We start from the raw sequence: 27171 nt of genomic DNA on the forward strand, positions 1-27171 counted from the left end.
TTTACATTCCTCACCCTGCTTCACACAAACAAGTTAAAATAGTTTGAAAGTTCATCAAATATTACAAAATTGATATTTTATTATCTTTTCGCAGTCATTTTGTGTGAAATTGGTTTTACACGAGCAAACTTAAATAGTTAAACTAGTTCTGAGGAACATAATTTTAATAGTGTCTGTCTTTGTTTGGGTGGGACGTTTGTGTTTTACACCGTGCAGTTAAAACGCATTTGTTTTCGATTGGTTTGCGCGCAACAGTTTCTGAATGAGGTACACGTTGTAAGTGGTACAATTAATTACATGTACACTTGCTAGACTCGATATATCGACGAGGTGAGTGTGATGGGTAGAATCATAGAATGTAGACACCGGATTTTCGACCGGAAATCCCAGGAAATTTGACCTTGTTTTGAGCCTTGCAAAGGGTCAGTTGTCGATAGTATCCAAAGTTCATCTATCACGGCGTTTTCCATATTATTTTTGTTTTCTGTGCCCCACCTATATCTGGCATTGTTCTGCTGTGTTTTCTGCTGATGAAATAAGTTGCTTTTTCATCCTCGAGATGTTTTATAATAATTAAATTAGCATCTTTTAAAAACAACTATTTTACTCTTTGTATTCACTGTAAGTGACTTAGAATTTTGTAATTTAATTTTTTTTAAGGAAGCAATGGCTCTGACGGCTGCAGAGAGACAAAGAAGGCACCGCCTTAAGATGAAAGCAGAAGGCCGGCAACCGAAACAGAGAAAGCAACCAGCAGTGATCAGCCCGGAGGCAGCGACTGAGAGAAGACAGAAAGCAACCGAGCGAAAGAGAAGATGGCGACAGGCCGCCAAGAATCATTCCATCTCGACTCTGCCAATAAATGCTGTTGCCATGGAAGAGGAATTCCTCGTTTCCGAGCACGAGCCAGGGATGCTGTTGGATACCAATGGAGAGATTGTGGAGCATCTGAAGGAGGCAGGAAGTGTCCTGGTGAAGGAGGAGCCAGAGTTGCAATTGGAGTTCAGCGGATCAGTTGTCGAGGAGGCAATGGATGACAGCGGACTAGACTTGCGATTGCCAAGAGCTGACGAAATTTCAGATGTTGATGGAGAAGTAAAAGGCACTGATGCGATAACCAGGGAGCCATCTGGAAATGGCAACTTGTCGTTGGATGCACTGATAGCACAGCAGCAGTTGGAAAAACGACGCAGGAGCGCAGCGGAGCGCCAACGCAGGCATAGGAGCCGGCTCCGGGCAGAAGGCAAATACGAACAGCACAAGCAGAAACACAAGGCCATCTGTGTGAGGCACCGGACGAAGCGGAAGGAACAGGAGATAGCTCTGCCTGAAGGGGTACGGGAAGACGTGGTGGCCAAACGGCGGGAGGGTAACAGGGTGCGAGTGGCGCGACACAGGGAGAGAAAGAAAAACGAGAAGCTGGCTTTGGAAGGGACACAAGAACCAGTGTTTTTAGACTGTCCTGAATCTGGGGAGGCAGTATTTAGATATATGTTCCCACGCCACAATGTTCTGAGGGTGACAACTCCAGCACCTGAGATGGAAAATTCTGACAACAGCATCTTGCCACACCCCTTGCCACACCCATTGCCACACCCAGAACCACACCCACCTCATGCAGCAACCTTTGCAGTCCAGACAGATGAGGGTGACACTTCAATCTCGGCTTCTGTATCTGTCGGCTCCAACCTGTACGTGCCACGCCCAGAAGGCGTCCGAAATCAGACCTGGCAGGGAAAGTGCATGGGCAGAAATGAGACGCAATCCCACGTTGCTGCATCTGAATCTGATTATCGTTACATCACCCCACCCATCTGGCCATGCAACAGCAGCAACCAGAATGGCAGGGGTCGGTCACCAATGAAAACTATGTGGTCAGATCATGACAATGAAAGGCCGGGGACCAGCCAACTTCACCAAGGTGGAAACAAAGGGGAAATTGATCAGGTATTAGTCCCTTTTAAGTTTTACAATATACATGTAGTGACCATAAACCCCTTCAAAAGCAATTGAAATATAAAATCAACAAAAACACCTTTTTTTTGAAAAATTATTGTTCCACATTTAGATTGCGACAGGGTTTGACCAAAATCACACGGATGTGGATCACCCCAGTGTGGACGATGCTGATATGCCACAAGAACTGCAAAATGAAGTTGACGCGCTGCAGCATCAGTCGCCGCTAGTGTACAATTACATGAAGGTACGTAACAATAGCAACAACATGTTTATTCAAAGTATCGAACTGTTGTCTTAGTTATTGGAAACATGTATTATATAATGTATTTTTCAGTCATTACAATGTCATTTGTGTCTTTCATTTACAGAAACTGCAGTCAGACAATAGTCAACTCGGGACAGAGAATCGACGACTCCGAAAGCAGACCCTCTGCCTTGATGGAATCAGACAGAACAAAGCCCTCTTCAAGTTATGGACCGAAATTCTTAAAAACTAGGAAATATTTTAAGCTCATATATATATTTTTTTTTGGGGGGGGGGATGGGGTGCATACAGGCCCGTCGTCAAGAGGGGACCCAGGGGGGGCTGGGCCCTCCCTGACGAGGCCCCCCCCCCCTCTAATACCAAGAGCTGGCGACAGGCCTGGGTGCATACCTATGTTCCCCAATACCTATATTCCCCAACCCTAACCCTAAGGATTTTGGGGAACATAGGTGTTGGGGAACATTGGATAGACCCTAGGGGGATGGCGTATAATACAACTCCAGTTATTTCACAAGAAAGCCCCATCTTTCATGTTTATTTGTCTTTATTTCAAAGCAGTGCTGTTTGAAGTACAAAATATTCTTGTACATTGTTCAGCTTCAGTACTATTTAGTTGACAATACAACATTGATAAATTCAGACTGAAAATGGTGGACAAGGTTGTATAGTTAAGTACTGGATTTCTTTTTTATCTCAAGATGACAAAAAGTAGTTGCAAAATAAATACGTCAAACAATTTTGTAACCCTCTCTGCTGTGTTGTGCAAAGCAGAATCCATTCAGAGTTTATGACGCTTCCATAAAATGACAAATTGACACAATTCAGAACTTCCTATGAGGAATGCAGTATATCTTGCCATCCATCTCTGGTAACTCGGGTTCGAATCCAACCCAGTGCACACTGGTTTCTCAGCTGTTGGTTGATTATCAAGGTTTTTCCTGCAGAATTAACACTGAATTTTTACATACATGTTTATATTTTGAAAGCAGAAGGAATGTATTTTGATAAAATTTCGAGAATTCTGTGTATTATGTGCTATTGGTGGCTAGCTACAGAACCAACTTTGTACTAGGATCTGTGATTTTAGTCTAGCACTAAAATTGAGTGTTCTTTATCTGGTAAGCTTTGCATGTGTCTTGGTGAAGTACTCGAAGAGTGAAAAACATACAGAACTTTTCAAAATTAGAGTCAAGAAGTGAAATGTACTGGGTCTAGTGCCATTTGACAAAAGTGATTACATGTAGTTTACATATGTACTTCCTATCTTGTGAATATGCATGACCAAAATAGTTAGTTCACAACTTAGGTGTCCTAAAAGTACAGACTGAAAGCGAACTCATCCAGAGATGACAATTCCATATAACATGATATAGTACAATGTACGTGGTTTCAAATAAAGTTTAACACAAATTCACATTTTTCTCTGTTGTCTATTTCAGTAACTCTGGACCAGAAAGTGAAAAGAAAGCACAAAAAACACCAAAATAAAAATAAATAACACTGAAAATGCTGTCCCGGTTCAAGGATAGGTAGAGTTCCTGCAAACTTTCTACCAAATATTGTGGAGGGACAACTCCTGGTCTATTGACACCAAAGTTTCCTTCAATGTTTGATGCATTACTGTAGAAAAACAAATACTGCAGAAGCGCTTTGTTCTTTGATGTGCTATAAAGAGCACAGAACATTTAACCATAAAACACATCATTTCACCAGAACAAATGAGGTACACACACAACAGACTCAATTAAATTACAGATTGTGTGATTGGATGCTGGTTGGAAAGCCTGCCACTACTGCCAATATCACCACTAGAGGGCGCTGTACAGCCAATTAACTTAATTCTTCCAAAATTCTCAACAGTTGGACAAAAATTCACGCAAATATCCCTTTCTTCCTAATCTGTTTCCTAGAAAACCATTCTCCACCCTTTTTCACAACTGCAGCAAAGATAATCTTTTTTTTTTTCAAGTCCAGCAATTAAAAAAAATATTTGCACTTTGCAGAACACATGATTTCTTACTGCTGTAGTAATGCTGTTAAGATATGAATCGATTGCAAAGCATGATTGTTTCTCAAAATAAGAGCTACAGAGAAGTTTGTGCTATTCAAGATGATTGATATGCTTGTCAATCTTTCTCATTTTTACACTTTTACATACAGCTTTGGATAAAATATATTCATAAATAGTATAATATTTACACAAGGTCTGTACATCTAAAAAGTGAAAGGAATACAAGATTTTCAGAGAATCACTTCTTCTATGTCGTCAATATCATCCAGGCTATCGTGAGACATATTCATGGCGGCTTTTGATGCTGGGGGACCCTTGTCTTTGACGCCATTTGCCACTGCTGGGTTTGTGGCATTCGCCCCTCCCCCAATTTCAACCTTTTTCTCCCACGGGTAGGAGACAGGCTTCGCCTTGGTCGAGGAGGTGAAGACATTCTTGTCGTCGCCAAATGAGGACTTGGTTGATTTCTCCTCGCTTGGGCTGTCGCAGAAGACAGTCGCCATGAGGTGGGCTCTCTTGTCAGGTTGCGAGGCGGCCGGTGTCGGCTTCGAGAACGGATCACCCTCATCATCCTCGTCATCAAAGAAGGACTTCTTCTTGGGTTTCTGGGCAGCCTTGCTGCTGGTGAAGGTCGGCGCGTAGCTTCCAAACGCCAGCGCATCGTCCTTCTTTGCTTTTGTCGGGGCCGCCTCATCCGGGTGAGAGGGGATCCCGTTGTGGAGGTTCTCCACAGGCTTGCTGAAATTGTAGTTCTTGTGGCTCTTGCCCGAGTCAGGCTTCTTGCCGTCGTCAATATCTCGCATCCGGGCCAGGAGGAGGTCCTTCTTGCGACGCTCCTCGGCCAAACGCTCAGCCTCCTTCTCCTGATCTGCAAGACAAACATTTCCAATCAATAAATAAGACTGACACTATTTCCTTGATGTGGGTTCGAGTCCAACCAGGGCGACTGTTTTGTCAATTCTGAACTGACCAAGGTCTAAACATCAGAAATAGTTTAACGTCTTCCTCCTCAATTTTAATCTCTGATGGGTAAAGGCTGGCAGAATGTGACTTCAATTTCAGGTTCGATTCCAACCTGTATAACTGGATTCTAAATACCTGACCAAGAAGGTCTCAATCATCTGGAGTTATTTTCTGTTTCTCACTTGTAAACACAGATGAGTCAAGTTGGCAAAAAGTTTTCATCTTGATGACCACTGTTCAAATCCTAACCAAGCCAAAAATTGGATTGAGTTTTATTTTCTGATATGTTTACTTTTTTTGGTAGCTTGAAATGAAAAAATGGGTGATAGTATCCTCCATGGTAAAACATTAATTTGACATTGTAATTAAAAAAAATAAATACAGATTGCCTTTATGAATAAAATCTATTAAGCTCTCTCTACAAAAAAAAGCTGACGAGGCTCAAAAAGCTTAGCAGTGAAAAAAAGCAGTGAAAAAGCAGTGAGGGAAGTTAGTCAGACCAAAACATGAAAAAAGTAAAAACAACATATATACCAGCGTTGTTAGCTTGATTCTGCCCAAACGTTCCCCCCTCGTCTCTGCCCCGTTTCGGGGAGCCGCTGATGTCGCCACGTGAGTACTTTTGTAGATCTCGGACGCTGTTGACAGCATAGGGCGGGGTCTTGGTAGTGGGGGGTTTCTGCGCCTCGGTTGGCTTGGATCCAAAGAAGGGAATGTTTTCTTCAGCATCATCCCCTGGTGAGTTGTCGAAATGGGGCGAGTAGCTGGTATCCTGAAGGACTGTGTCATGAGGGTGAGATGGGTGAGTTAGCAATCAATTAAGCAGCTAACTAATCAGCAGTAAGGAAACTTTATTAAACCCTAACCCTCCTGAATCCTCCAAAGTCCTCCGGGCGGTTTTTGGAGGATTTTGAAGGATTTGAGGATGAATGCAACATACAATTTTGGAGGATTGTGGAGGATTGAGGGCACATGGACATTCAGTATCGGTTGATTTTGGAGGATTGAGAATGAATGGTGTTTGAAGAGGAGGATTTTGGAGGATTTTGGAGGGTTGAGGCTGAATGAATTTTGAGAGGCAGGGCTGTTGGAGAATGTTGAAGGATTGAGGCAGTGGGTATCCTTCAATTTCAACATACATGTAAGTGCAATAATTTGGCAGATTTTGGAGGATTGAGGATGGTTCCTAGCAAAAAGGGCCAAGGGGGTTAGGGTTACTAAGCAAAAAAATGACACTAATCTTTGTGAATAAGGCAACTGGTTATGTGAATGTTCACACTTGCATGATTTCCATTTGCGCAGCCGTTTTTATAAGCAATGAGCCTCTGTACTGATGACGTCACACTTTGTTTACATGTGCACTTTCCTATGGAGCCAGTGGGGGCCCACGGTCCATTGAGCACAATTGGAAAGCACACATGTAAACAAAGTGTGACGTCATCAGTACAGAGGCTTATTGTTGCTAGTGAGTTAGTTTACACTCATTTGTTTTTCAGGTTTTTTTTTTATCTTACCTTCTTTTTTCTTCCTTTCTCTCTCCTGCTGAACAAAAGGAAAACAATAAAAACAAATTATGACTTAAAAATATAACTTTAAAAAAAATCTATTTCTCTGTTCGGTCAAAAGCGTGCAGAACACAGCAGAAAGGGTGACACCACTTGCTTTCTTATGCCAAAATTAAACCTTTCACAACTTTCAAGGTTCAGCAACTGGAGAAAAAAAAATTGTTCACAATAAAGAAATTGAGAAAATCTGTTACTGTCTTCACACTGAGGAAATTGAGAAATGTTAGTAACACCTAAACAGCTACCGGAGAGCAAATAAGACAGATGCTAAATAAAAATCTGAATCTTTAAACTTGACACATAAAATCTGCATTTTAACTTTTGTTTTATTTTCGTAAATAAACGACTCATTCTTAGAATTCTGAAAAACCCACAGCAATTCTCAAGCTGAAAATCACACGGAAGTTGATTCTTTACCACTTTTGTGGTGTCGGAACCGCCCCTCAGCCACGCTGGAAGATCTGAACTTGGGGGCTGAGTCTCAAAGAAATCGTCATCTTCATCGACCTTTTTTGATTTTGGATTTGAACTTAAATTGAAAGAACTTGGTGTTGTTTCGTGTGTGCTTTGAGTTGTGTTTGCTGAAGTTTGATTTGGGTTTTGGTGGTCCGGTTTGTTTGAAGTATTTAAAAAACTGGGCTTGTAAGTGGCTGAGTCGTCATTTTGTTTTGAGAAGGAGAATTTGGATTTTGTAGAAGGACTTGAGCCCAAGAAACTTGGTTTGTACTGGGAGGTAGGGGCGTCTTTCTTGGAACCAAGGAAACTGGGCCTTTGGTAAACGGAAGGCTGTTGGTAAAAGGGGGAGAGGCGAGATTTACTGTGATGTTTTTAACACTGGAAGGTATTTTTTCAATTCATCAAGTTGCTATAAACATGATAAAGTGGAATAATCAGTACAAAATTAACGAGAAAGTTGTAATTTTAAGGCAGAAAGCTCATTGACACAAATTTGATTTAAAATTTGAAAGATGATGTTAAGGATTCAAGGTTTGGGTATAAGATGGTCAGGTTTTTTCCATGCAGATAAATTGGAAATAAACATACTGGGGAAAACTCTGAACACTGGTTCAGCGAATCATGTCTGAAATACCTTTTCTTCCTCTTCTCGTTTCTTCTTTGCCTCAGCTTCTTCCTTCTCATGTCTCCTCCATCTCTCCTCCTCCTCCTCCCGCCGAAGCCTCTCTGCCAACTGCCACTGTCGCTCCTCCTCTTGCTTCTTCCTCTTGTCCGCCTCCTCTTGTCTCCGCCTTTCCTCCTCTTGCCTCTGCGTCCCTTCCCCACCGTCCCGTTTCTCCCATCCCATGTCCAGGTCCCGTAGGATCTTCTCGTGCTCCGAGAGCTCCTGTTTCGGTTCTTTGGACTTTGGTTCTTCCTGTTTCGGTTCTTCCCATTTGGGTTTCTCCGATTCTATCTTATCCTCTTTCTTTGGTGTTACATCCTTCGGGGACTTGACCCTGGCGTTTGTTTCCTCCCGCCGCCTGAGTTCCTCGGCTGATCGATCCCGTGGTTGCCTGTCGGGAGGGGGAGGGTGCGGCAGCTTCGGCTGGTCAACCGTGGAGGTCGCTTTGCTCAGCATGACAGGCTTGAGGCTGGTCGGGGAGAGGTTGTACCGGAGTTTGCCAGGCGGCTTGATCAGGCGGTTGCTGTAGATGTTACGCACTTCCAGTTCCTTTTCTTTCTCCTGTGGATGAATTGTTACAAATCATATTTGGGTGTTAGTTTAAGGTAAAGTTGCCGTTATTTTTTGCAAAAAAAAAAAATTGTATTACACATATAACAGAAGGCGAGGGTTATAACATTTTTGCAATCTTGAGCACATAGTTCATGAAACTGTTGAAAAAAGATATTGTGCCAAATATCTAGAACATACTGTAGTTTGTTTTGAAATAGATCCAAGTGCAGATTAAAAACATTCAAGGGCCACCAGATTTTTGGACATAGAATTAGGGATTTCATTTTTGAAAATAACCATGATGTGAAAACTACAATGGCCAACAGTTGCGATACTGAATACAATACCCAGGCATGCAACTGGGAATTTAGAAGAAAAAAAACGAGGAAATTCCAAACCACACAAGACTTTATACAGTGTTTTTCAATTTGTAATGGAATGAGAAATGGAAAAAAAGGAAATCAACGGATCTGAGGAAAAGTTGCTTGCCTGAATATCATGACGCATATATGAAAATGAAAAAATTCGAAATAACGGAGCCTTACCCTGAGTTGCATCTGCAGTCGTTCGTTCTCTCTCTCCAGACTTCCCATCCTACCCTTCAGTTCCTCCTCACGTCCCTGCCTCTCGCGCAGCTCATGCCGCTGGTTCTTCTTCATGTGCTCCACGTATCTCTCCTGCTCCTCGATCTTCTTGTCCCGGTTTTCCAGTTTCGTCTTGAGCCGGTCCACTCGCTTCTGGAGCTCGTGGCGTTCCAGGAGGCCCTTGTCTTCGGCGACGGCACTGAGGCTTTTTAGTTCGTCTTCTGTACGCAGTAACCGCTCGTCTTTGTCCTTCATGCGCCGGTCTTTGTCCCTTTCATGCTCCTACAAGGACAGGGGTAAAACTAAGTTTTAATTTTATTTTCACAGTTTGATCTGTTTTTTTCACATAATGATCAGTTTCTCAAAGTTATTTAATTCATCTTACCAAAACTTGAATAAAACAAGATTAGACTCGAGTGTAGTCAAGCTACACCAAAAGTCTGTTTGGGACATATTTTACAAACTTGTGACTCAGTCAGTCAGTTAGTGATTTGGGGAGCCGGGGAGTCAGTCGGGGAGTCAGTCAGTCTGGGGGGGAGTCAGTCAGTTGGGGAGTCAGTCGGTCGATTAGTGACTCAGTCACTCAGAAGCAAAAATGAAACTTAAAGTAGTCCAAATGCTCAATCCATACCTGATACTTGCGAATTCGTCGTCGCATGCTGTCCAGCTCAGCGCTGTGTTTCTTCAGCAGCTGCGGCAGCTCGCTCTCCTCGTTGTCAAACTTTGCCAGCGCCCTCTCCTGCCGTCGCTGCAGTGCCTTCAGCAGCTTGTTCTCCTGCAGCGTCTCGTCGTGCTGCTGCTGCAGCTGGTTGAACTCGTTGCGCAGCCGGCTGATGGTGTGGCCTTTCGCCGACAGCATGCGTCGCGTGACCTCGTTGCCAGCATTGCGTGGCGAGGCTTGACTACTGGCGATGCTGTTGGAGCGTTTGTTCGTGTTGTTGGCTGCCGCAGGTTTCTTAATCGGAGTTTTCTGAAAAGCTGATGAATTTGATAAAATTGTGGTGATTAAAAGTGAAACAAAATGACATACTACAGCAAACTATTTTTCCTTGCCTATGTTTTGTTGTGTTCACTGTGCTAATTTATACATATTTCTTTTTTATCTTAATAATTTGATGTAAATTTAATGGCTTTTGTGATTTAAATTTATGCTAGCTTGTATACTGTATCATTTTTAATTTAGGAATTTTTAATGTAACGCACCTCCAACAGGTTTGACTCTGGAGAGAGTACAATATATATTTAATGAAAGTATTATTATTTATTATTCTATATCAATTAATTTACTCAATGTTCAAATATGCACATTGAAAATCTTTTTTGCAGTCTTAACACACATCTTAAATTGGCAATTTTTTGTTTTAAAGGTCATCATCAAAATAACTCCAAAGGGTGTAAATGATTAATGAAGGGGGGGGGGTCTTAAATTTGGTGATTAACTGTGCAGCTGTGTCCATTTATATTTTGTGGTTGAATTGTTTGTTTTTAATGGTTTAATTCCATTTTTTTAATGGCCTTATTAAGTTTTGTACCATGTAGGACATGTAGGACAGGGATATAAGTTAAAAAAAACACCAAAAAACCCAAGGTGATGTGCAAAATATAATTATTGTTACAGGATTTTTATAATTTCTCTCAAATAAAACCTATATTTTTTAACATTTATTTCCAAGAACAAAATCATGTCGGGCAAAAACAATCAATCCAAGATGATATGCAAAATATAATTATTGTTATAGGATTTTTATAATTTCTCTCAAATACAACCTATATTTTTTAACATTTATTTCCAAGAACAAAATCATGTCGGGCAAAAACAATCAATCCAAGATGATATGCAAAATACAATTATTGTTACAGGATTCTTATAATTTTTCTCAAATAAAACCTATTTTTTAACATTTATTTCCAAGAACAATCCATAACAATCATTTCCCTTCATTTCCCTTCATTGATTTACATACATGTTCATTTTGTGAAAAAAATAAAGCCCCCCCCCCCCAAATGATCATCATGCATGTACCTGACCATTAAAATTGAACCGAAAAATCAATTATGACTGATATCTGAAATGAACCCTCTTCTACGATGATGTACGTCACAGTGTTCAGTCCCATCAACACAATTACTCTTCCCATGCCCCCCCCCCCCCCCCCCAGGTTCCCAAGGCTATATCTGAGTATTTATATATGTGTCTTAATCTGTCGTCTTGACAACCGTGACAGGGCACGACGAAGAAAAATTAAGCACAATCAGAGCACACGCATACAGTTTGCATGGGGTAGATGAATACAAATGGGAGCCTTAGTTGTTCGTTAGTCTCATATACTCAGAAAGACATCTTAAGGCAAACATATGGGAATATTTATCATGGCGTGTTACATAATTTTTGAATAATTATAAAAATGTAAAAATATAACCTGAATTAGTTTTTGTCTGGCCCCTTGGGTAAAAATGGAACCTTTTAAAATTCACTAGCCTGCTTAATGACATGAAAATTTGACATTAGAAGAACTTTTAACAAAAAATGATTTAAAAAATATAAAATAACCCCCTTTCTCCCATTTTAATTTTATCATTGCTCCTGAGACCTAATTTTTCTTGTCTATCTGAACTCTTGTTCCGAGTACAATTCCTGCTCTTAAAATGAACAATTCTTGACTGACGTAAACGATGGCACATTCTTTGGCAAATCATGAACTGAATTTTGAATATGCATATGAAATAAATACACAACAGATTTTAACTCAAAAATAGCTTCAATTTGTCACTTTTTCAAGCAGAAAATTCCATTGGCTTTTCAAACACCATTGCTGGCTTGCAGAGTTCGAAAAATTACAAGGCAAACTTGTGACACACAAACTATAGTATTTTTTTCTTTCTTTTTATACGTGACTAATAAATTTAAATGTCTCTATAATTATCCTTTTATAGTCTGACATTTTTTTACAAGCAATTGGTGACAATTTATGCTTTTAACATCTTCTTTTTCCCACATTAGACACAGAAAATATGTAATTTTCAATAAACTCAAACAAACTTTGAGAGAGTATCAATACTGAGTTTCTTGACAAGCTTTGACGTATTGTCAAATTGTTTGTAGCAATAATTTAATAGTTGTAAACAACACAAACATACGGGATCAATGGAGTCAATGGAAATATAAACATATGCACGCAGAGTAAGAAATCTTTTTCTCCACCAAAAATCATGATGACAAAAAATGTTTTAACGTCTTGGTAATAAACTCACCTTTCTTTGTTCGGTTGTTGGTCTTGCCATAATTTGAGCTCCCTCCATAGCCCTTGAATGTCGTCCGACTGTCTTGACTAGTCCCGCTGTTGAACCGGTTGGATGAAGTGCTGCTATACCCTCCCCTGGCCCTTCCTCTGGGCTTTGCGCTCGTTTCTTTCTTAGTCCTCTCTGGCGACGCCTTGCGAGAATCCTGGTCCGAGTCTTCCGAGTTGAACGAGTCCGAGTACGCAGGCGAGCGTGGGAGCGGGCTCCTATACGGCGACGGTGTTTGCGACCGTGACCGTGATCGCGATGGTGAATCATCGTACCTGTATGACTTGGTACCGCGTTTCTCGGACATGATCGAGTCTGACGACTTGGCCGAGAAGTTGCCTGAGGTTGATGGGGTCAGAGATTTGTTTTTGGCGACTCGCTGCGTAGCTGGGCTGTCGCCCCTACGGTCGTAGGCTCCTTTCAAGTATGGGCTGTCAGCTTTCTGGTTGTCATGCTCGCCGTCCGAGTCGAAGAAGGAGTCATTGTCATTCACTGCAGTCATACCTCCTGTTTAACTGGACGACAATAGCTCCACCCTTCTGCTACTGGTTTTGATTTATGTTTTGTAGAATCTGTTGGAGTAAACCATTTTATTTAAAATGTTTAGTTTCCTTTTTCAGTGAAATAAAATTTACATCTCCATCTCATATCAAAATATCCGTTTGGTGTGCAGTAAAAGTAAGTCCAAAGACTCAGTTTAACATAAACATCATCGAAAATTTAAAGAGAAAAGATTAAAATGTTACTCATGGGGGGGGGGGGGGGTTGACAAAAGTATGAAAGATTAAAACATAGGCCTATGACAATTACTTAAAAAATGAGTTTTAAATCTTACGTTAAATTCTAATTAATATAGGGCCTATTAATAAATTAGCCAAAGTTGGAAGGCTAATATTAATCTAAAGTCAAGAGGTGTAGACTGTAGCATCCTTGAACTGTAAAAAGAAAGTTTTAGTTTTAGTTTTAGAAAATTATACTAGTCTGCTAACTTACAACAAAAAATCACGTGTATTATTCATTTCTTTCCTGTCTACAAGTACAAACATGACAAACTTAGGCCTATGCCCAAAACAGTCAATGCTACATTTCACAAAAATAATAAGGTTTACAAAAAAAACTACTGACAGTGACAGAAAAAGTCTTAGTAAAAATCATTGCAATTGCAAATAAAGAACAAATACATTTCTTTATTCAAATAATGTGAGCTTGATAGTGTTCCTATTTTTAAAATTAAAAAGCTCATATTTACCTCGGTACTCTCTTTTAGAGCATCAGCGGCAGAATTCACTGTTAAATTCAAAAAATATTGGGTTTTTCAAGACGTCAAAATTCAATCTAGACCTTCGCAGTGATCGCAGATTGGCATGCGTGCCATACGCTGTTTACTTGCTATGGAGATTGCCAGAAGAAGAGAAACAATGGATCGCTGGTGTACCACATATAATTTTTTTCATTTCACAGGGTACCAGTGATGACGTGCATTAGAAGCATCCTATACATGATGGGTTCTGTCATGCATTATTTGGCATGAAATAGTCAGATACCACCATTTTCTATGCCTTTCAGAAGTATGCTTTTGTGATAAGAGACGTCTGGATGTAAGGCAATTAAATCGTTTACATGATTTGCAACGATGGATTTTAGTTTTATTTTTAATCAAGCTAATAAACTTTACACAGTCAGTATTTTGATTGTTTGTTGCAGCTGTAATTTATTTTATGTAAAATGTCTGAATAACAGTTGAACTCTGAGGTTATGTTACATTCCAAAAAGAAAGATGTTTCATCTATTCAATCAATAAGAGAACTATCGATAGATTTTTTATCTCTTAAACTGACAGCGGACTTAGAACAAGTTTAGTTTATGTCTGGGGTCGCCGGGTCGTGGGTGGGGCTTCGTGGAAACGACCCCGATTAGGGTATTATGTGGGACTTTAAAAGGGGCGTGGTAACCATGATACAAAATGATGGGGTGGGGTAAAATAATTATGAATATATGGACAAGAAAATGTCAGATGTTCAATAGCTGCATCTCACAAGTTTCTCTAAACGTAATTTATGTACCACTTCAAGCAACTTTCAATGAAATTGTGATGAGAAAACCATAGGTCATTTCTAGATATGGGAAATTATGACTTCCAGAAATTTTGCTTTGCTTTACAAAAATAAACCTACAGACGAAAACGATTGAACTGCGTCCGTGGTCCATATCTGAAATCTTACCAACAATTTGATTTAGAACAAATAAAACACCATAATCTAATTTTGAAGTCAAGCATGGGTCATTTTTTTTTCAACTTTTGGGGATCTTTTGGCTTTTGACATTAAATGTCAATAGAGGGCGCACGTGTATCTCCCGATCGGCATAATTAATTGTGCGGCATTTATACCCAGATATTGAAGCATTGAGCTGCTACCTACCTGAAACTGTGAAAGTCAAGGAGTTGTGCGATCGTTCTGCGACCATTTCTTTCTCTGCTGTGGAAATCGAAACATCACTATGGTCCTCAAATATTACTTCTCAAGCGTGACCTCCGATCTTGGGGTGAGTAGGCACATCTTTTCTTACCATTCCCGAAAAAAAGACGAAATCACAAGTTAAATTGACAAAATAAATCGTTTCTCCGAGTCTGACTTGTTATCACAGTTATCGATTTGTACAACAAAAAATACAACAAATTTCATTTTTTCCCCTTAAATATCTCAGGTATAACTATAAGTATGCTCTTGTAACCATTCTTTGGAGAAATGCAAATGTGAATTATGGAAGTTCCTTACTCATGATGTATTCTAATTTTAACAAAGAAATTCAACATGAAAATTAGAGAATAGTATTTTTGAGTTCTTCTAAAAGTCTAACCCTCTAGTACTGCGTAGGTTAGATGAAACCATACGTAGAAAACTTAATCTCTTTTTCTCTCCAAATCACAAAGACAAAAAAGCACCAGCAGAGGATTGAGATGATCCTGTCATCCAAGAAGTTTGAGTACGAACAAATCGATATCGCCACCGACGAAGCAGCCAGGGAAAAGATGAGGGAGATGATGAACGACCCTAAGGGCTTGCCTCCCCAGCTGTTCAACGACGATACGTACCTAGGAGTAAGTGCTTTTAAAAAGCACCCCCAGTAGTTGGGAAACTTGTGAATCCCCTATGGACTAAGGCAGTGTCCGAATCGCTTGGCTACACGACCGGCAATAACGCACGAGTCTATGGGTAGTGGCTGCAGCGGCTAGCCAATGGCTTCTATAGGTGTGCGTGTGATATACAGGCGTAGCCATGTGATTCGATACGGCCTTAGTGGCCATAGGTGGCGCTATGTGACTACTTGTGAGAGCACTCTTAAAATCACGCATTGCATATGCGCACTGTTTTCGCGCGCATGGCGCGGAGTACCAAGATAATTTTATTCTCAATATACACAAACCAATTGTGCGTTGCAAGAGCGTCAGTCGCCAATGGCAGTGCGTTAAAAAGTTTATAATATTAGATTTCTTGCTCGCGCTTGTAGAACACGGAATAATGTAGTGCGTCTGTGTCCCACCTTCCACGAGGCTGAATAAGGAATTTATCTTCAAGCAAACTTGACGCACTTAAAAGATTGAACGCACACGTTGTACACAAACTTTTCAGTGGTTATCCTATTACACGTGCGTGTGGTACGAGATGGCGCACGCGCATCTTAGAATAGCGCAATACGCGGAGTGCGGTATGGACCGTGACCGTGCTACTTGGTTATATGTAGCACGACTTGTTGTCATGGATTAACCAATCAGGATTGAGGATTAAGTTTACCTGAAGATAATACCTACCCCCCCCCCCCCCCCCTTCCTGTCTGCCAGTCCCTGCCCTTCCCATACAAATAAAAATATGAATATAACAAGAAACGGTCAGTTTAATCTGATATATTGCTGGTTTGTTTTCACAGGGCTTTGACAAGTTCGACGAGGCAGTCGAGGATGAAACTTTGGAGGCATTTCTGAAGGGTTAGGAGGTTTCCCAAAATTGTCTTCAAAGCAGGACCTGTCTGATCAGACAACTCTACTGTTGCAACTCAAATATGGCCTTGTTTACACGAAAAAGCCCAAAAATTTGATTCAAAAATCTCGTTCTTGCCAAAGTCTGATGAGAATGTAAGTGTACTTGCCCAACATGGCCATAATTTCTGATTTCTTTTTAATGAAAGGCTGAAGTGAGATTTTTTTTTTAAGAGTTATTGGTCGTGACAAAAAAGTACAGCATGTGTGTCCTAAAAGAAAAGCAATTTAGATTAAATTTAAAAAAAGATACAAAGTTTTAGCAACAGTGAAACAGAAAACACTTCATAAAATAGCAGAATTTTTAGGGTTTTTCAGTTAAAACATTCCAGTTGGATACATGTACCTAATTTCACATTGCGCTGAATTTATACATTCACAAATAGTACATTTTTCTGAGAAAGTAGGTCATGAATGTGGTGGATTGGTCAAAACTGCCTTTTGAAACTTCGACAAATCCTTAACTTAAGTAAACCTAAAACGGAAAAGTAACTCCAGATTATGCAAACAAATTCTTGAAAATCTTAAATTCAGTCAACTTTCGTATTCAAATTGCATCATCATGAACATGATTGTGAGAAAAATGATTTGTCATATTTTGTATTTGTAAAAAAAAAAAACACCATTGTGTCCTATTTGATTCAGTTTTTGAAATTTTGTATTTGCTCTAAATTAAAAAAAAAAAAATAGAAATGTCAAATTTCCCAGTTGCACATTACTACATGCAATAGATTTGCTTAAAAGAATATTGCCAAAAAATTTGGTGGAAACTTGAAAAACTAGTACTGGAGCTGGCGTGGCTTTTATGTCTTTATATGTCCACATGTTCTTATTTACATATTTCAATTGATGTCAATATTTCAATTGCTGCGAACATTTAATTCATTTTTAATTCATGTCGTACTGTCAAAAACTTCAAGGAAAATTGTGAGACTCATTTATAAAGATCAGTTACTCTTTTGCATTGGTATAATTTTTCTACTAGTAATCTTTTCATGTACATGTTGAAAAAAACAAAAAACAAAAAACCTGGCTGAATTTTTTTAGGGTTTTGCAAAGCATGCGTATTGAATAAATAGTCAACTTAACTAGTTAATGTGCATTAGAACCAAATATTTTATTTCTCCATTTTGAAATAAGACAGGGCATTTAATATTTTCTTTTTATGGCTGAAAATACATGTAATTTTGAATTTAATGCATGTGCTTCTTTTTGGTGCTTAGAAAATTCGAGTTTGTCTTTATTGTGTTAACCAAAATAGTCTGGTCAGCTTTAATAACTATGGTAGGGTAATCTTGGGTGTAGGAATTGGAATTTGGGTACAAGACCACCCCTGCTTGCTCCTAAGGGTTCCTGAGGACTACCCTGCTCAATCCAACAGAATCCAACTGCGCAAAATTTTTAGTTTTCTGCTGGATTCAACAGAGTCCAACTTGGCGTTATTTATCAGTACCCAACAGAATCCAACTCAGAATATGTACATTTGTACAAGGGGTTTACTGCTCAATCCTACAGGCTCCCACAGGTTTATGATAAAGTTGGATCCTGTTGGATTCACTAGGGGTACTGTTGGACATTCGTAACCTCTAGGGGGCGATGTGATATACGTAGGTCAACCGAAAGGTTTCCTTTAAATGTAAAAACTAGTTTCTTGCCGCAAGTGATTTGATTCAATCTACCTGTGCTTTCTGTGTGCTTTTTTTGTCAACTTCATAAAATAGAAATAGAAATTCCACCTTTACGTGGACAGCGTTTTATGTCAGCCAAATGAAATTGAGAAGCATTAGTTTTTGTTAAAATCATTTTTACATGCAATAGTGTATTCTGACTGTTTTTATTGCATTCTTTTCGAAAGAATTTGTAACGTATTGTGAATTCAGTTCATTATTGTTGTGATGTTACTTTTGAAGCCAAAGTGTATAGTGCAGTGTAGCATTCTTAAAATTGCCTTCTATGTGGACAATTGCTATGTGAGCAAATCTTTTGATAGTCGTACACCAAACTGGTGTGGCAGTTTTATTTTGTAGCATATTTTGTAGTTTCTGCAATTTTGTGTTCTTCTTAAAATAAAATGCTATGTAACCAACAATGTTAGTAGAATGGAAACAGTGTCCTTATTGGCCGACAAACTATTCTGTACAGATTTGATTTTTTGTGTTTATTCTGTGCCGCAAAAACAGCAAAGTGACAAACGTTAAGGTTTCAAACTTTCTGAAGCAACCCAGTTCCGACTGCTTCATGTCACTTAATGTTTAATTGTTGAGTAACACAAATATCGTTTACAAGACTCACAAAAATACACCTTGAATTCGACATGCAGAATTTTCTGCATGCAATTTCTTGATACTTTCAAAGCAAAAAAAAAACCCCAAATGGACTTGTGCAATGACATTACACATAAATGTTAATGAGAAAATGCTGGGTTTTTTTAAATATGGCAGTTTTAAATACTAACAATAAACATACTGAAAGCTGAAATTTTCCACAATCTGCAAATTTGCAAGGGGTAACGAGAATGAGATTTACATTCAGCGAAAATTGTAAAATGAAACGATTACTGCCAAAAAATTTGTGAATGAAAATACATACACAGGGAATTCCTTTCCAATATAAAAAAAAAATACTGCAAGTTAAACGCGCGATCCCCCGGCATGCTGGCAGCATATATACAGTCAGTTAGTTAGCACACTATTCAGTGTACCTTACCAAAATCAACAATGACCTCATTTGACCTCTATATGACCTTTGACCTCAAATTTCTCAAGTCATCTTAAGTCCCCCTTCCCAAAGATTATTGTCGCCAAGTTTGGTTGAGAGTAAAGTCTGACTTCATATGACAGAAGTTTTGAGTTTACCTAATAAACCAAAATCGACAATGACCTTGCATGACCCCTAGATGACCTTTGACCTCAAAAGTCTCAAGTCATCTTTAAGTCCCCTACCCAAAGATTATTGTCGCCAAGTTTGGTTGAGAGTAAAGTCCGACTTCATATGACAGAAGTTTAGAGTTTACCTAATAAACCAAAATTGACAATGACCTCGCATGACCCCTAAATGACCTTTGACCTCCAAAGTCTCAAGTCATCTTAAGTCCCCTACCCAAAGATTATTGTCACCAAGTTTGGTTGAGAGTGAAGTCTGACTTCATATGACAGAAGTTTTGAGTTTACCTAACCAAAACAACAATGACCTCATATGACCCCTAGATGACCTTTGACCTCAAAAGTCTCAAGTCATCTCAAGTCCCCTACCCAAAGATTATTGTCACCAAGTTTGGTTGAGACTGAAGTCTGACTTTTCATATAACAGCACTAAACAGTTAACCTAACCTGGAACAAATGGACAAACAGAAGAAATACACTGTCGCAAGATCCCCCTTTCTTGGCCTAAAAGCAAGGGAGATAAAAAGTGAAGGCGGCCCTTATTAGATGAGATTTCTGCAAAATGCCAACCAATTTGAATTGGAGATGAAAATATAACAAAAAATGCTTGGGCGCTGAAAATTGCACTGACTCTTTAAAAACGTTGCTTTGGTTTAAATTTTTAAAGACACCAAATAAGATTTTTTTTAGTTCAACTTTCTTTAAAGACAACCATGTTAGTTAAACAATAATCCGTGATCTTGAAATCTTGCAAACCATGCCCAACAGAAAATTCCTTTTTAAAATTAGATTTTTAATGAATTGAAGGGCTTTTTAAAAGCAGGATGGTTTTGAAATTGCTAAACTTTTACTAAAATACTGACACCATAATTTTTTCAGCTTATATACAGAAGTTGTAGAAAGTAAGTTTTCCTTCTACCATTTGCGTAAAAAGATCAAAGAAAAAAAAGGCAAAATAGTACTTTAAAATTTTTATGTTCACTGTGTAATTATCTTATCTTTACTACACATCAACAAAGTTATTTCATATTCATATTCTTTTTGCTTATTGTCCGTTGTTTAAATTCTTACTCTACACCAAGACTTTCTTCCTACGTCCCCATAGAATTCTGCACTTTTGCCAGGGCAGAGACACCATTGTCTGTTTAGACCTTTTTATCGCGGATGTAGGTCGCGAAGGTGAGGTCGTAGGTCTGGAACTGTGAGAACTGGCGATCGTGGCGGCGGTACTTGTCCAGAAACGTCTCGCTGAGGGCTTTCATGCTGGTGCCACATTTTGCCGTCTGAAAAAAAAAAAAGTCTTGCAAATTATTTCTGATTTCTGAAAAGTCGATGAAAAGAATTCACAGTAAACAATTGGCTCCATGCATGACCTGAAGAGGGCGCTGTTCACTCCAACAATGAGGAAATATGGGGTGCGTTCGAGCGTGTTACTCTTGCTACTCCTGAGTGCAGGAAAATGTTGCGTGCGCATTACTCTCGGTGCAAGAGTATACTCCCGGTATGATGGAGAGCATACTCTTGCTAACCCGCGGGTCGTACTCCTGCCGTTCATGCGCTCAGGAGTATACTCGCGTTAACACGAGTAGCACGCTTGAACGCACCCATAAAGGGCTTCTGTATTTAGCTGGTCCCCGAACACTGTCCATCCATTTACGTTGGAGATGAGTACCAGGGAAGGTGGGGGACAGTCACTAATCTCCATTAAAGGCTGTGTGCCAATTATTTGGCTATGGCTAGTAATAACACACAAGTCTATGGGGAGTGACTTAAATTGCTTCCATAGGTGCAGCGTTATTGCAAGCTGTAGCCTACGTGAGACGCAGCCATAGAGCTATATTAAATTACTAGAGTGCTAACTCCTCATTCTTGCACGCGGAGACGCTTTGAAGTCGCTCTGGGCGCAGACATTTTGAATTTATGTGCGTGTTTGTTGAACACAATCAAAATAGATGGATTGAATATTAAAAGTGTACTCTAAATGCAACGCGCAAGTAGAAGATACGCAAACAACTTAAGCGCGTCATGACGGTTACAAAATTGTCACGGCGAAAAGCATTTGCAGTGGAGGGACGCACACGTTGCGCTGTTTGCGTAGAGCAAAATGAAACGCTCATTTGCTGATCGTGCGTTTCGGTTTTGGGCGTACCGGCTTCGATGACACTCCGGTAGTTGCAGATATGCAAATAGCCGTACAAAAGCCGAACAAAATTTCGAGTTTTCCATCAGGCGCCCATCAGGCATTACTTTGTACATCGAGTTAGCGTTCTAGTAATTTAATATAGCTCTATGGACACAGCCTAACTGGCTTACAACCATCCAACTAGTCTTGCCATCTTGTGAAAAAAAGTTTATTAGGATTCACGTCTTGTGAAGGTGTTCCTTACCTTGCTTGCAAACAGCGTCATGACGCACTTTCCTGGATTGAACGTCGTTAGGACCTTGTTCACCAAATCACCGTAGTCCTCCTGCGAAAAATAAGAAAAGCACAACCTTTACATGAGGGCATAGATGCAGCAGAAATTTTCCATCAGAGCATGGGTGGGGTTCGAACCAGGGGTCTGAAAAGTCCAGGAAAGTTACACTACTTGATGGCTGAGGATAAAAAGAACTTCCTTTTTAAATAAAACCTTAATTGAACACCGTCATAGCATTTGGTGTTAGGGGTGGTTTAGAGAAACTCAATACACCATCGTGACCCCAATACACCATCATGACCCCAATACACGATCATGTCCCCAATACACCATGGTGACCCCAATACACCATCGTGACCCCAATACACCATCGTGACCCCAATACACCATCATGACCCCAATACACCATCGTGACCCCAATACACCATCGCGACCTCAATACACCATCATGACCCCAAGTTTTGTAGTAACCTCACCAGCTCGATGTTGGTCTCGAAGCTGACGTAGGAATACTCCTCCTCTGGAGTGACGTGGATCGTCATATAGCCGTCCTGCAACAAAACAAATCCAATACTGCATTAACTATTTCATGTCTTTTTTTTTTTTGGTGATGAAATTCAGTTTTTTCCATTCTATACAACTGTTTCATGAAGTGGTTTAGATCCTCACCTTGGGCAGCAGTCCATTCATGGAATAGCCGCAGGGTTCAAACAGAAAGTCGTCAATCTGACAGTCGGGCAAGAGGTCTGCTATTCCGGAGGCCTTATAAGAAAGCAAAAAAACAAAATCATGAAATAGTTGGAGGGTACCTACTTGAAATGCACGGAAAAAATCTCATTGTCGGATAAATTCAGAACTAAAGAGACTGCCATGACATTAAACGGTGGCAGATGGCCGTAACTAGAATGCCCCAATCAGTCGAATTTTGGCAATTCAGTAAAGCTTATTTAATATTACCAAAAAAATATATATTCTGGGCTCTAATCTCCTATTAAAATGTTTTTTTTTAATCAGACATATCAGGTCCAGGCAGATCGGTTAGGCCTTTCAGTTAATGAATTCTGCAAGTGTACAATTACAATGTGAGTATCGAACAGCTGTTTGCCAGATGGCGTTTCCTTTATAAAGGGCATTAAATATTTCCAGACAAGTTTAATATTTAACGTTTGATATTTAATGACCTTCCACTGTCTGGTACTAATACTTCACGTTTGAGATATGAACGTATTTTATTTAAAAAAATTTACTGTACAAATGATCTGTTGCCGGGGGTGTGTTATTTCTCATCTGAAATATGCATTTTCGGATTTATAGGAAGGAAACAAAAAATTACCTTGGTGACGTCTGCGGCCTTGCGTCCCGTCGTGTCCTTAAAGTGCTTCATGATGCTGGGGTCAAGCTGGGTCATCAGGATGTGATGACACCGGGTCAAGGGTCATAAGGTCATATTACTAAACTGACATATTTTTTTTGAATTTTTTTTTGAAATTGTGGATTAAAACAGGATGCATATGCATACATCAATAGTACTTTAAAAAAAATAAAAAATAATAATAACAATTTGAAAAGGATATCTCCAGTGTTTGATCAGGTTGATTCTGACCGTTGCAGATGTCTAGGGTGTATAGATGCCTACATGTCACCAAAAAAGCATAGAAAGTTCAAAGGTTAAAAAGGGCAAAGAACAATCTCAGTAATTCTTAAGGTTACAGCTGACGTAATTGGTACAGAGCTTTTAAGCTCAGTGATTTTATTGAATTGATAATGCCAAGTGAAATAAATTTAAAACCAATTTTGTGCAGATATTCAGAAATTTGAAATGTATGCAGATAACTAGTATTTTAAATGCGCATATATTTCTGAGGGTAGGGGGAAGGCATTGTGATGTCATTTAAAGCACTCGGCAGAGTTAATAGATTTTCTGTACAAATTGTGAATTTTTATGGATAAGATGAAAAATTACGGCTCTGTAACATACTAACCAACAATCTCCATTGATTCTACCCAGCATGTATGCAGCTCCGCCTAGATTTATGAAAAAAAGGACAAATACATGAATCTAAATTTAAGCAAAATTTGCTTTGAGGTTTTTTTCTTACTTAATTTATTTAGTCAAAGAGACAAGCCTGTACATGATACATGACTAATCTTCTTAGGGAAACAAGACTCACAATCAAAGAGGGTGTCCAGGTAGTGGACTTCGTCTTCAAAGTTGCGGTGGGGGACTTCCTGCAGCTCGGGACGAAAGAAATTCTTTCGGGAATAGAAGACGGTCTACAGAAAGGAAGAAAAAACAATGGGTCTTTGAATGAAAGAAAAGCAAATAGCAGGAAAAGTGCAATGCAATCATACCAAGTAAAATGGTTTGTCAAGTTTCTTAACCGAAATTCTGGCTACTTTGAGGATCCTTCCTGAGAAATGCTTCAATAAATTTTAGGGCACTGGTAACAAATTAGAGCTCCTTCAACCCTAACTCCTACCTTGAAAGTGAAGCCGCAGAAATCTTTGGCCAGCTTCAAGATGGGTTCGATGGCACTGAGCAAGGTGGTGGTGCCGCACGTCTTCAGGATAAACCGCTCCTTGGACAGGAACATGCTGCTCTCGCTGGAACAAAAAAAAACAGGGCAAAGTGAGACAAACCAAAATAAAAATATCTCAATTTTTTTTCTTTTCAGATTGTCGATGTTTTATTGTTAATAGATGTTGCATTGTTATCTCACCTTAACACGTAAGCATGGTGCTCGTCTCTGCACTTCTCACTGACAATTTCACAATGAACTAACTTCATAAGCTCAACTAAGCGTTCTCTGTGTAAACAAAAAAATTTACAAACAAAAGTAAGTATTCAAAACGACGTTGAATTAAATTGACTAATAAGATATTCAATAACGGTGAAAACATAGATAGCATCTGCTGGATTCCATGGGGAAAAAATTAACACAATTCTAGTAAAACATTTTTCATTTTTTTTTACATGGACCCCTTCAGTGATTTACATGTACTAGGAACCTTCCTCACTCTTGCAAAATCCAACACCATATGGTAAACTCAACACCCAAACTGTTGGACTCTGATTATGGTGGTATGCCTGACCCCATGTAGAGCATAATCACTTTACTAGTGCAGTACTCACTCCGACAGATTCCAACAAAACATGCATTGGATTTTAAAGGGTTGGGGGCGGTTAGGGTTAAACTGACCAAATTTTACAGCTTTTAAAGTACACAGATTTTACCTAGTGATTACTGTACAGTGTTGGATGTCTAACAAAAAGATTCATGACAATTATTAAAATGAGTCTCAAGAATAATCGTTTTCACTGAAAAAAAAAAAATTGACTGTGACCTCTGACCTGGGAATGACCTTCAGGTCGGGGGTGCCTTGGCCGTGTATGTCACCATTGCGGTGGCGGAGGGGCTCAAACCAAATTTCCAGGAGTTTCTCGGTGCCCTCGTAGTGTGTCAGCTGGCTCCCCTCGGTGACCACCCCAGGAAGCTCCATCTTCGCATAGTAGGGGGGATTCTCGCGACTGGTAAGCCGGTCAACGCCGTGATGAACTGTTAGTGTTAGGGTTTCAAAAACAAAATCACTTATATGTAAATTCAATACCATTAATTTATCACATTTCTAACCCCTTTTGGAACCTTTTTCCAGAACATAATTTAACCCTCCTAAGTCACAGATTACCTTTCACTCCCTCTGGCATACTGTTAACAAACCAATGGGTCACTTGACCAATATTGACCCAATGAAATAACAAGGCTCAGAATGCACGTTTCCATATATAGGAGGGTTAATAATACGATACAAAAATTGAAAATATGCAGGAATTATACATTATCCCAAATAATGAAATATAATTAAAAGAAAACAACAGATAAAAAACACATAAAAAAAAACGATTTAAAATAAGCCAAAAACTACTCAAATAATGAAATTTACAAGAAATAGGCCTAAATAAAAAAAAAATCAAACTTGACTTTTTCCAAACAAAATAAAATTAGAGTTTTTCTATATTTTATTATTATAATCATGGATTATTCTTCCCTGCAAACAGCCACATGTGGAAAGGAAACAGGTCAACTCGTACGCGAACCAACTCGTACGCGAGTCAACTCGTACGCGGATTGGTCAACTCGTACGCGAGACAACTCGTACGTGAACCAACTCGTACGCGTGCCAACTCGTACGCGAGCCAACTCGTACGCGAACCAACTCGTACGCGAACCAACTCGTACGCGGGCCGTTTTAGGAGTGGTTTCGAGGATTGGGTTGGCATGGTTGGGAAGAATTTGGGAATAGTGTGACGGGTAGTCCGTAGTTCAATGTGTGACCTCCCCATTGTTTTAATTTACAAAATATAATTTGGATACATAATAATTAGGACTAAAAAATTATCGGACCCAAGCAAAAAATTAATTTTCTGACCCAAGAAAATTGCATTTCCGCATTTCCGGTGAACTTATATAAAATTCTGATTTTAACAAAAAATAAAAAACAACTCCCCATTTTTTCTTTTTTTAGAAAATATTATTTGGATATATATAATAATTAGGACTAAAAAACTATCTGACCCAAGCAAAAAACTGGCGGACACTGTCTGTACAACTGTATAAGCATGCGTGATGCTATATTCCTTTTTTATAGTAGCTCCTTTTTATACAATAGACCTCGCAAATATCGGTGTTTTCTTGTCATTTTACTTGTCTAACCAACCAGCAATTGTACCGCGGCATACACAGGTTACAGCGATTCAATCATGCATTCTTTATACACAGTGCGCGGTGCGGCAGGAACCAATCATACTGGTTATCGCGAAGACAACTTCCCAATCAATCAAGCGAACTTGTAAAAAAACCAACAAACGCAGAATTCTTCTCTAAAAAATCGCGAATGTAAGTAGCACTGGCGGATTCAAAAATCAACTACATTTAATTTGAAAATCTCAACCTTTCAGAAAAGGTAAAATTATGCCGACCTACCGTACCGAACCTAATTTTATCTGTCCATGTGAGCTAAACCAATCGTCTAAACTCACGCGTACGAGTTGGTCCGCGTACGAGTTGGTCCGCGTACGAGTCGGTCCGCGTACGAGTTGGTCCGCGTACGAGTCGGTTCGCGTACGAATTGACCCGCGTACGAGTTGGTCGCGTACGAGTTGGTTCGCGTACGAGTTGACCTGTATTCTGTGGAAACACCCATATAGGTTGGGGCGAAATGACCGACTGTGCCCCAACACAACGTAAAAAATCATTAACGTTCGCCCCCTTGCCTTGACCTTCGTCTGCAAATTATTCAACGCAATCACTTTCCACATGGCCAAGTTTTCTGTCTTTAAAAGACATAACAACAACATAAAACGATAGAGAAAAACACAGTAATGACAACTTACAGTAGCTTCCTTCAAATTAAACGAAAATTGACAGCAAATGTGGCGAAACTTTCGAAAGCCAACGATTCCTATGCCGTCGTCGAACGACGTGTAAAAAAAATTGCGCATGGAAATTTTCCGTTGGTGCTGCGATTCCT

General features: G+C 39.5%; 4 protein-coding genes across 8 annotated transcripts; 2 read left to right on the plus strand and 2 right to left on the minus strand.

The window, feature by feature from the left end:
* Positions 1-254: 254 nt before the first annotated feature.
* On the plus strand, positions 255-2974 carry LOC119744805. Of its 2 annotated transcripts, none has more exons than XM_038220951.1 (4): positions 255-330; positions 661-1947; positions 2069-2203; positions 2328-2974. In XM_038220951.1, the coding sequence occupies exons 2-4, from the start codon at positions 667-669 to the stop codon at positions 2454-2456; spliced, it is 1545 nt and encodes a 514-aa protein (XP_038076879.1). In that variant the 5' UTR covers positions 255-330; positions 661-666; the 3' UTR covers positions 2457-2974. The 2 variants fall into 2 exon arrangements, with proteins under 2 accessions (XP_038076879.1, XP_038076878.1); XM_038220950.1 differs by having other exon boundaries at positions 311-422.
* On the minus strand, positions 2751-13706 carry LOC119744803 (lebercilin-like protein). 4 transcript variants are annotated; one of them, XM_038220947.1, is made up of 9 exons: positions 13557-13706; positions 12272-12879; positions 9651-9997; positions 8981-9301; positions 7854-8444; positions 7181-7549; positions 6713-6737; positions 5733-5978; positions 2751-5103 (listed from the first exon to the last, which is right to left on the minus strand). In XM_038220947.1, exons 2-9 carry the CDS (start codon positions 12807-12809, stop codon positions 4466-4468), a joined length of 3075 nt encoding a protein of 1024 aa, XP_038076875.1. In that variant the 5' UTR covers positions 12810-12879; positions 13557-13706; the 3' UTR covers positions 2751-4465. The 4 variants fall into 4 exon arrangements, with proteins under 4 accessions (XP_038076875.1, XP_038076874.1, XP_038076877.1 ...); XM_038220946.1 differs by having other exon boundaries at positions 6713-6740; XM_038220949.1 differs by lacking the exon at positions 7181-7549.
* Positions 13707-14677: 971 nt separating this feature from the next.
* LOC119745374 (SH3 domain-binding glutamic acid-rich-like protein 3) lies at positions 14678-18429 on the plus strand. Its single transcript, XM_038221686.1, has 3 exons — positions 14678-14851; positions 15240-15407; positions 16235-18429. The coding sequence occupies exons 1-3, from the start codon at positions 14807-14809 to the stop codon at positions 16295-16297; spliced, it is 276 nt and encodes a 91-aa protein (XP_038077614.1). The 5' UTR covers positions 14678-14806; the 3' UTR covers positions 16298-18429.
* A 46-nt stretch (positions 18430-18475) lies between these two features.
* On the minus strand, positions 18476-27159 carry LOC119745373 (S-adenosylmethionine decarboxylase proenzyme-like). Its single transcript, XM_038221685.1, has 12 exons — positions 27035-27159; positions 24995-25199; positions 24363-24449; positions 24123-24246; positions 23814-23916; positions 23625-23667; positions 23217-23274; positions 22976-23056; positions 22312-22404; positions 22119-22193; positions 21613-21693; positions 18476-20508 (listed from the first exon to the last, which is right to left on the minus strand). Exons 2-12 carry the CDS (start codon positions 25141-25143, stop codon positions 20371-20373), a joined length of 1032 nt encoding a protein of 343 aa, XP_038077613.1. The 5' UTR covers positions 25144-25199; positions 27035-27159; the 3' UTR covers positions 18476-20370.
* Positions 27160-27171: the final 12 nt, after the last annotated feature.

Source organism: Patiria miniata, unplaced genomic scaffold (genome assembly GCF_015706575.1).
Source record: "Patiria miniata isolate m_02_andy unplaced genomic scaffold, ASM1570657v1 HiC_scaffold_7, whole genome shotgun sequence".
Taxonomy (NCBI): domain Eukaryota; kingdom Metazoa; phylum Echinodermata; class Asteroidea; order Valvatida; family Asterinidae; genus Patiria; species Patiria miniata.